We start from the raw sequence: 9,914 nt of genomic DNA, 5'->3' as shown, positions 1-9,914 counted from the left end.
CCTGAGCTCAGGGGACTACAGGAGTGAACAAGACAGGACAACACCGGATTTCATTAAGTAGCCTGCAGACATACACACCATTGTACACTTTCACACACAACTGTCTGGATCACACACAGACCAAAGAAATCAGGAGTGAGCAGAAAAAACTGAAGAGGACATCATGGTGAGTGAGCAGTTGAATCTGGACTATGCACATCAGGTGTTTCAACCCAGACCCACAACACTGCTGTTCATCTCCTGGGGACTAAAATGCCTAGGGGAGCACACAGCTTCGTCAGATTATGTTGACGTTGACATTATTGGAGATAATGTTCTCTTGAAGTCTCCAATCTGCCACCACAGCCCTCAGGCTGTCAAAGTCCTCCCACATCTATGGTCATCCAGTCAGCTCCAGACTGGAAGTTCCAGAATGGGGGAAATGTCCACCAAGGTCACAGAAAAGGGGCTGACAAGGTGTCAGTCAGCCTTCTGTCAGTGTGAACCAAGAGCTTGGCAAAAGGAAGCAAACACAATGAGATACAGGAAAAAAAGTACCACATGGCACCCAGAAGTATGACATTGAGAACCACTCACTTGGTATTGGCACTGGGCTCTCATCCTTGAAAGCTACTTCCCACCTGTGATCTCATGTGACCCCAGCAAAGCACATGAGTCACAGGCTTCTGACCTCATCACTGATATCTCTGTGCTATTCCCTAAGTAGCTCCCTGCATAGCAGCCCTGCTAACATAATGGCATATAGGTGTGATATGTGATTGATCCACCTCCCTTGATGGACAGCAGCTTCTAGCAGAGCAGGAGAGCTTGCAAACCATCCAGTTTCTTGTAAGGAGATAACTCTACAGAGAAACATTTGAATGATCAAGGAAATGAACAATTGGATGCCATGTGGGTGGGAGTCTGGGTGGGTGGGTGGATGGTTTCATGGGTGTCTCTGGGTTTATACTTGACAGGTGGGCCGCCCTCCCATGCTGCCTCAGCCTACCTGATGCTGCTCAGCACAGGGGTCACAGATCTCATGGATCTCCTTAAAGAGCCTCTTCACCTCTTCACAGGACTCTTGCAGTTCTATCTGCTCCTTCCGCAGCAATCTGTTCTTCAGTCTTGACGCATGTACGTTTTTCTTAAGCTGAATCCATTCTCTTAGGACCTGGCCATGCCAGTAACTGAACCACACACAAAAATAAATGGTGAGTTCCACCGAGCAGCCATTTGAAATCCCTACCTCCAAATACTACCAGTCCTGAAAAGTCCCAGGTACCCAGACAGCCCAGGAATGGAACTCTCAGTAGTCAAGCCAGCATCACTCAGAGGCAGGCCAAATCCAGAGAATAATCAAATTGCATGATTCAGAGACTAGTCAAATTACAGAAAGACTCAAAGTACTTCTGAAAGCCCAGTTACCAAAGGGGATCCTGTGCCTCTGGGAACAGAGTGCAGACCCCACCTGTGCTTAACTCTTCATGGTTTAGGAAACCATCTGAAACTAAAGGGCAAACACTTTCTGAAGGAGGGCTGAAGTCCCAAACAGAATAAATCATATCTAGGGGTCACCTAGAAACCAGCTCTATGAAGCCCCTGTCAAGCCCCAGAATCCTAGGGCTGCCAGACATCCTCTTCATGGTGCAAACCATTTGTCCATCTAAGGGCTCCTGGAGCTGGCAGGACAATGCTGGGAGAAGGCCAGTGTCTTTTCACATTAGCAAACTGAATCCAAGGGCACAAGGCAGGATGCTTGCTCAGAAGTAGACAGGCTAGAACCAGAGACTTCACTTTGGGTCAAGGACAAAGAAGGGTAGAAACAGTCCCTCCCCATGTAATCAGGCACTCGCCTCAAGGATTCAGTCTCCTCCATCAGCCTCTTGCACTTGTCCAAGGCATCGCTGATCTCCATGGGCAATTTCTGAAGGTCAGACATCAACTGGTTATGCTCCATAGTGAGCATCTCAAGCTCAAAATTCAGCCTGTGGTAGGGCATGGCCCCAGGAGAAATGAACCCCATGAGCGCAGGCAGCATTGATCACATGAATAAGACTGTCTCCTGAATTAACCACCCCTCCAATGGATGCCACAGGCTGACACTTATACAATGGCACCCGTGATGCTGCTTTAACTTACTAATCTGTACATAAGCCACATGAGGAAGGCAGTCCAAAGCAAGGGAACCTGGGCTGCAACGAACACTCTCAGTGGTTCTATCAGTATATGTTAGCTCTCTAAGAAGTTTCCAGGATTCTGCATCACATATCCAGACCCACCAGAAACCTGGGATGACATTTCTCCTGCCTGCAAAACAGGAATTCTAATTCCTGGGTGCCTGTTTGCCTCACAGAGGACCAGAGCAGAGCACACAATCAGTATTTTTAGGGAGGAGTCCCAACATCAGGAAGCTCTTATAAACTCAAAGGGGGATTCCAATGTCCCACCAATGTGAGCACAGTGGCCCAGAGGTGTGCTGCTCAAAATGACCTTCCCTGGCCTCAGCAGTGTCATCACCTGGAATGGCAAATCCTCAGGCCCTGCCACCAGCCCCTGATGCCCAGGGTCACAGACACACACAGACACACACACACACACACACACACACACACACACACACACACCTACATGTATACAGGATGTCAAAGAAATCCAGGCATTGTCTCAGAGTATAAGGAACGAGACACGAGAAGAGCAGTGTGAGCTCCAGGCCCCCCAGCAACATGCTGAGATGGATGAATGGGACCAGGCCCCTCCAGCTGCTGCCAGGAGCTGTCAGCGCACAATCATATCCTAGTCAATTACAAAGACTCACCACAAACTCACAGCACCTAGCCAGTCCCACCGGCCAGCGCCTGTCAAGGCCTCTTGAAGCGCCTGTTGAGAGATTACACACTAGTGCTCCTATCAGCAGAGTGTGACTCAGGCCATAGGCTCTGCTTTTCACTTGGAGGAAGCATAACAGCCTGTGTCCCCATCTCACTCCTATCCAGGCTCCAAGTTCTGCCTCTCCAATGCACTCAGGAAAATTAGTTTACTTACCAAGACATCCTGGAGTTTTAGCCTACTGTACCTCAAGAACCCTGGAATTGATACTGTGAAGTCAATATGGTCAGCAAAGAACTGGGCATTATGACTACCTGTTGTTCAAATCCTTGTTGGAATAATTGGCCAGGATTCCACGCAGCTCATTTCTCTCGCATGTCATGTGATGTAACTGAATGGTGAGTTTCTCCAACTCTTTCATCTGCTGCTCCTGCTCAGGGGAGGTGGAGAGTTGGGGTGGTGCCTCCTCAGTAGTCCCTGAAGGTGGATAAAGACAAGTGGACTCGTATACTTGAATGGCATAGGGCCAAGCGAGTCCATGCAGGGTCCCAAGAAGAAGCCCAAGGAAGAGGAAGTGCTATGGACCTAGTGAAGCTTCCAGACATCAAAGCAGCTATTCTCAAGCTGGAGCCCATGAGTTATGGATCTGTCCTCAACCACCATGGATAATCATGTGTGTCACTCCCAATTGCAGGTCCCCTGGCCATGGAAGGCATGAGCTAACCTGGCCATGTAGATTTGAAGGACAGTGTCACCTCATATCTGATGTGATTCAGGTAAGTCCTGTTGTCCCTAGAGATTAGCAGCACCAAGTCCTAATCATATGTGTCCAGAACCAAAGCACCTGAATCCCTGAGGCCTTGGTGCATGGCCACAGGAGTTTCTCTCCCTTCCTAATGGCCATAGAAACTGAAGGAATCTACTGAGGGTGAAGTGCATGGTCACCCTACCCTGAGAGGGACACCTTTTTTCCTGCCAGTCTTTGGCACTCAAAATGATATTTAGGAAACAGCAGCTGCAGTCTGGACAATTCATGACTCTCCTGAACTAACCATCAGAAACTCTTGACTCTGGGTCTGCTCTTCAGAAACCCAGAGAAGCAGGATAGGCCTATTGCTTCCCAGGAGCTCTCTGCTGCTGAACTCCACTACCAGAAGGCCCAGCTCAGGTTCCACCTCCTCCAGGAAACTCCCCATCCCCTACTCAGCACTCACTTTGCCTTCCCAGGAACCATTTATTTCTCCATGTTTTATACTGAGACTGGAGGTCAGCTTCCTTCTACCTATCTCTGCTCTCCCCATGTTCTACACTCTCTCCCAAGCAGCCTGCTCGGTCATGCCAACATGTCTATGGGCACTGAATGAATAACCCACAGGCATTTGATGCTGCCACAACACTGGTCACATCACAGAGAATACAAAGGGGTCTCTGGGATACAATAGAATGTTTAGCGAAGGAACACTTAGGGTCACCACTACCAGCCCTCACCTCCTTACTAACTAGATCTTTGGTGATTCACCAGAATTCACATTGCCCTTCCCAGGAGCCTTCCCAGAAACACACGGGAAGACATTCAGCACCTCCACCTTACAAAGCCAGAGATCTGTCTGCTTCATGAGAACCTTTGCACTTCTTCATCTGTGGGGAGTTAAACACTCACTCACCAAACATGTCCTGGGAATGGCTCTTCCCATCCGTAAGCTCTCTAGTCGATAAGATGAGAAATAAAGGTTGCTATGGAATCAGGTCAGGATGGTGTAAAGGAAATATCGTCCTCTGAAGTGAACAAATGCATTGGGCAGGATCCACTGAGCTCTTACAATGTGTGGGAGTGGTGAAGGGTTGTGCATGTCCTGTTATACCAAAGTTAAGTTCCACAGGTAATGATGAAAATTTCCCCAAAACCTTCAGCAGTACATATTCCAGCTATTACGATGATAGCAAATGTGAGATCACCTAGTGGCAGGTCAGGCTGGAGATGCTAAGGACTGGGCTCCCCGGGCGAGGCTCCAACACAAGAGCAAACACTCCCAGGAAGAGTGGTGATGAATTCCTGCACTGGAGATCATTAAAGATGAATGGCTAGTGAGAGGCCAGACACAGACGTATAAAGGCATCCTCAGAAAATCACACATGCACAGTCATGAGGAGCATAAGTGCTGTGTCTGCTATGGAGCATCACCCAGAGTTCTACAAAATCCACATTTCTTGATCTGGAGCCACGTGCAACAATGCGCCTGCACTTAGGGAAGATGGCATGGCCAGCTTTGCATACAATACCACCAAACCATGAGAAAGCCAAGGAAAGGGCACAAATGAACAAGAGAACAGATTGTTAGGACCCTTTGGCCCAGAGCTTTCCTAGAGCCCCACTTCATCCTTTAAATCCACTGACAGCGCTGAAATGAGGAGCTTGCACCATGTCCAGCCTGGATTGCCAGTTCTCCAGAAATCTGACTGTGGCTGCCCAAATACACTATGTGGACCTCAGAACAAATGAGGGGTGTGGCACAAATTATGACCTTTCAGGTGTTACATCACACTGACAAGCCATGCTAGATGAGGTTAGCTATCTCAGCAATGCCTACTTCTGGAAGTCAAGGCACAGCCCCTGCCCTACACACTACCTCATCTCAGTCCAAGTCTGACACACAGAAGGATGCTGAGGAAGTGACTGACAGGTGAGGCTTCGCCCTGCCAGGCCTGAAACCCCAGACTTGGGTCTCCCGCTGTGTGAATGTCAGTTCTCCCATCTCTCTACAAGGAGGTGGTTGTCTCAGAATCCAGCTGGTTTACTCTGTCCTCCTGCATGAGCTGACACAGGGGATAGCCTCCCAGGGCTAATTCACGGCTGCAGAGAATGTGCCTTGGCTTCAGAGCACTCAACCATGTGTTTTCAGAAGCCAGGAGAAATTTGTCACTGTCCAGAAGCACTCAGGTGGTGCGGGGATGCCCAAGCCACTTGCTGGATGTTTCAGATTCTCATGTTAATGGAAAGGCCATGCAGGAGCAAATACAGAAAGCCTTCCCCACTGACAGATCACAGTAGAACGTTCAGAGAAGGGACTACTGATGTCCCTGCCTACTGATTGCCTCCCTGCCAGTTACTTCTCCCTAAACTGACCAGAAGTCCCTCTTGGGACACAAGGGAAGCCGTTCAGCACCTCCTCGTTCCAAAGCCAAAAATCTAGCTCTCTGCTACATTAAAAAAATTTTATCTGTGGAGAATTGAAGGCTCACTTTCCAAACTGTCCAAGAATGGCTCTTCCCCTCCGTTTGATCCATACTCAATGAGAAATAAAGGATATTGAAAAGCTAGGTCAGGGTGAAGGGGAGGATAAAAGAAAGATGTGTCCCCTGAAGCGAACAAGCACCTGGGGAAGATTCTCTGACTGTTAGTGGTCTGGGTGGGTATCCAGACAAAGACAAATCATGGATGTAGCCATGCCAGCTTCCCCCAGCGCCTCGGCATCATTCATTCCAGCCATGAGGCTGTTAGTGAAGATGTGATAAGCTGTTTACAGCTGGAGTCACCTGAGTGCTGGGTCAGTGAGGTGGTCCCTCAGGCAAAAGCAAACACTCCAGAAAGAGCATGATTGCCCAAATCTGGAATCTGAAGCCTGAAGAAAGAGCAGCTGCAAGTAAGAGATCAGTCTATGCTATGAAGAGGCTTCATGAATGGAAAAACACATGCACGTGCACGTGCGCATACACACACACACACACACGCACGCAGGCAAAACACACAGTCATGGAGTAAAACTGCTGAGGTACTTCAACCAGCATACACAAGCCACATACCTTGTTCTGGAGGCACATGTGGCAATTCACATGCTCTTGAGAAGATGACTCTGCTAGATTTGGGTACGATATCCTAATAAATAGAACATGAGAAGGATAGGCAATGGAAGAGACTTAGGGTTCATTTGCCATAGTGACTTATTAAGGTTCCACACCACCTTTCTACTCATCCTGACAGTCCCTGTAAAGAGGGGCCAGCCCTGGTCATTCTGGAGCGCATGTTCTCCAGATGTCTGGACTTTCTCCTCCAGAGTGTTTTCCTTGGGCCCTAGGCTTGATTCGGGCTGTTTGGTGATCTGTGTCTCTTCTGGTGGTGAAGCCCTAGTCAAACAAAGTTGGATGTCAACTCTATTTCCATAGGGTCTTGTAGAGACCAGCAAATTGAGGCCATACCAGAGTTAAGGAACAAAGCCCGTGCCTAAATTGGTATGAAAAGTGTCTTTATGAACGTAGGGAGAGGAGCTGGGGAGAGAGAGGAGACTATGCCCTGTGCACTTGAAGCTAGAGATGAAGATCTAGAAGGCAAGGTATGAAGGATTGCCTAAAAATCCCAGCAGCTAAGAAAGCGGCCCAGAGACAGTTGTCCTTGGGACTGAAGACAGCTTTCTTGGCCTTTACAACAGTTGTGAGATTTCACACTTCCATGAGTAAATCTGTAGCCTTCGAGATACAGTTATGGTAGTCCAGGCAAACACACACGAAACTCCGTCTTGTATCTGCACACCTCTTACCACACTAATCTCCCATCGCAGGAGAGGCCTAGTGATCTTCTGAATACCCAGAGATCCAGCTGCCACGGAACAGTGCCTGCCCTCCACCAGGCTTCTCATTTGGCACATGGAGAGTGTTTAGGAAGGGAACTGACAGATAAGACTCTGCCTAGCTGGTTCTCAAAGTTCAGGCTTGAGACTTCCCTTCTGTGGGTGTCAACTCTCCCATCTCTCTGCAGGCCAGAGGGGTGTCTCAGTGGTCATCTTGTTCCCAATTCCTCCGTCCATTCACATACTTTGGTGACCCAGGGGACAGCCTCCTCAAGCTTATTCCCAACTGCCCAGGACGAAGCCTGTCCTCAGACCCTCAAGCCCGGCCTCAGAAGCCAGGAGAAAAACTGCACAGTCCAGAGTGATGAGGCAGCAGTGCCAGGCGTCTCCCTCCTGCCCTTGCTTTCAAGTGCATCATCTGTCAGAGCTTATGCAGTTCTTTCTAGAAGGCCACCTTGTGGGAAGAACATTGTGACTCTGCCCATCCACAGTTCACAGCTTTCTTACACAGAATCCTGCAAGAGTTTAGGAGCAAGACAACCCTAAACTGGTTTGAAAACTGTCCTGATGAACACACACATGTGCGCACCACACACACAGACACACATACACACACACTCACTCACACACACACGTGCACGCACTCACTCACACACACACACGCGTGCACTCACTCACACACACAGACACACGCACTCACTCACACACATACATACACACACACACACACACACACACACACACACACACACACGGAGGTGCATGATGAAGAAGACAGTGGATCCAGAAGGTAAGGTGTGAAATAATTGTGCTCTGGTGCTCTCAGGCAGCGTGGCCATGTGAACAATGAGGTGTGAGACAACACGCCTCCATGTCCCGAGCCCCAGCCCAGGAAAGCACACAAGAGTCCATTGCATGCGACTGCTTCTCATCACACTGAGCTGTAATGGAAGAGGTTTAGGTGTCTCCCACGGACTGAGGTGCAGCAGCTGACGGGCTGCATCTGCCCTACAAACCACTTCATCCCAGTACAGCCCTGGCACACCGACGGATGTTCAGAAGTGATTGACAGACGACACCTTGCCCTAGCTGGTTCTGAAAGCTCAGGCTGTAGGTGTCAACTTGCCTATAGCTCTGTAGAGAGGTGGGTGCTGATCTCCTCTGGCTCCCTCAGCTCTGCTTCAGGGGGCCTAAGTGACACCCAGGAATGTTCCCAGGATAAAACTTCAGAACACTCAGGCCTCTGCTTTCAGAAGTCAGGAGGAAAACAGCAAAGTCCACAAGTGCCCAGATGCCCAGTGTAGAGATGATGCCTAAATCCCCTGCCAGGTCACCACGGCACATGGCTGCAGACACAGAAGCCATGTCTTGTGGTCACCAGACTCAAGGCACCCTCACAGATAGACAGCCAGTCTCTGTTCTAATCCACCTGTTCTAACAGTTCTTTGCTGCACCAGAGAACGGCCTGACACCTGCACTGCTGACTCAGAAACCTCAGGGAGCATTGACAGGGAATGATGGTGAGAAGGGCCCTGCTGTACACCCTGAGGACATGGTCTCAGTCAGAAGCACTTTCCCCTCCCTGTCACTAGTTCCAGACAGCTGCTGCACCTACAGGAGACCAGTGAAGGTGAAGGGCAGCGAAGCCCTTCCATGAGCAGACGACACTCCCTTTCTTCCTGATGGCCTCCTTGCCCCACCCAAAAAAATGGGGAAGCCAGGAGCGCCCAGCACAACAGCTATGCCCTTGCTAGCTCCCGGCTTTAGGGATGGATGGACTGGGATCCTTTACTTTCAGGAATGAAGATCAGCTGGGCCTTCGCAGAGGCCCCAGTTGCTCTGCCCCATCACTGGAAGGTCCAGTTCAAGTCCGTCTGCTCCAGGAAACCCCCCATTCCCGGCTCAGAACTCACTGTGCCTTCTCCAGAACCATTTACTTCTCCATGGTTTACGCTGAGACCGAAGGCCAGCTTTCTTCTGCCTCTCTCTGGTCTCTCCACGCTCTCCATTCTCTCTCCCAAATAGCCTGCCTAGCCTTGCCAGCATGTCTACGGGTGAGCCCTATAGGCACTGAGTGAATACTCCGCAGGCAGTTGGTGTCACCACAACACTAGTGACATCACAGAAGAGCTCCAGGATGCAAGAGATTGTCCAGGGATGGGACTGTTGATGATGTCACTGGGCGCTGCTCTGGCCTACCTGCTAATTACTTCTCCCCAAACTGACCAGAAGTTGAGGTTTCTGTTCCAGGAGTCTCTCCTGTTACACAGGGGAAGCCATTCAGCACCTCCTCCTTCCAAAGCTAGAGACTTCTCTCTGCTTAATTGGGAGTCGAGTGCTTTTGGATGGGTGGAGTTGGTTGGGCCTTGGCATGGATAGGAAGTCTCTATTAGGACCAAAAGACCTAGGGACCTAGGCTGGGGGTTGTTCTGGGTATTAAACCTGTTCCTGGGGCCCACTCCTGTGGCACAGAGTCCCTAGATTTTCTGTGTATCTTTCTTGCAGACCTTTTATTTTATGGCCATTGGATAATGTTTTCATATT

General features: G+C 49.6%; 1 protein-coding gene across 1 annotated transcript; it reads right to left on the bottom strand.

Annotated features, from left to right (window-relative positions):
* Positions 1–936: 936 nt before the first annotated feature.
* Positions 937–9,416, bottom strand: LOC121138564 (disks large homolog 5-like). Its single transcript, XM_040741237.1, has 4 exons — positions 9,284–9,416; positions 3,123–3,285; positions 1,836–1,967; positions 937–1,169 (listed from the first exon to the last, which is right to left on the bottom strand). The coding sequence occupies exons 1-4, from the start codon at positions 9,414–9,416 to the stop codon at positions 980–982; spliced, it is 618 nt and encodes a 205-aa protein (XP_040597171.1). The 3' UTR covers positions 937–979.
* Between the last annotated feature and the right edge of the window lie 498 nt (positions 9,417–9,914).

The sequence above is a fragment of the Mesocricetus auratus genome, unplaced genomic scaffold, assembly GCF_017639785.1.
Source record: "Mesocricetus auratus isolate SY011 unplaced genomic scaffold, BCM_Maur_2.0 contig_11689_pilon_obj, whole genome shotgun sequence".
Lineage (NCBI taxonomy): Eukaryota > Metazoa > Chordata > Mammalia > Rodentia > Cricetidae > Mesocricetus > Mesocricetus auratus.
Note: the sequence above shows the minus strand (reverse complement) of the source record. Positions and strands in the feature narration are given on the sequence as shown.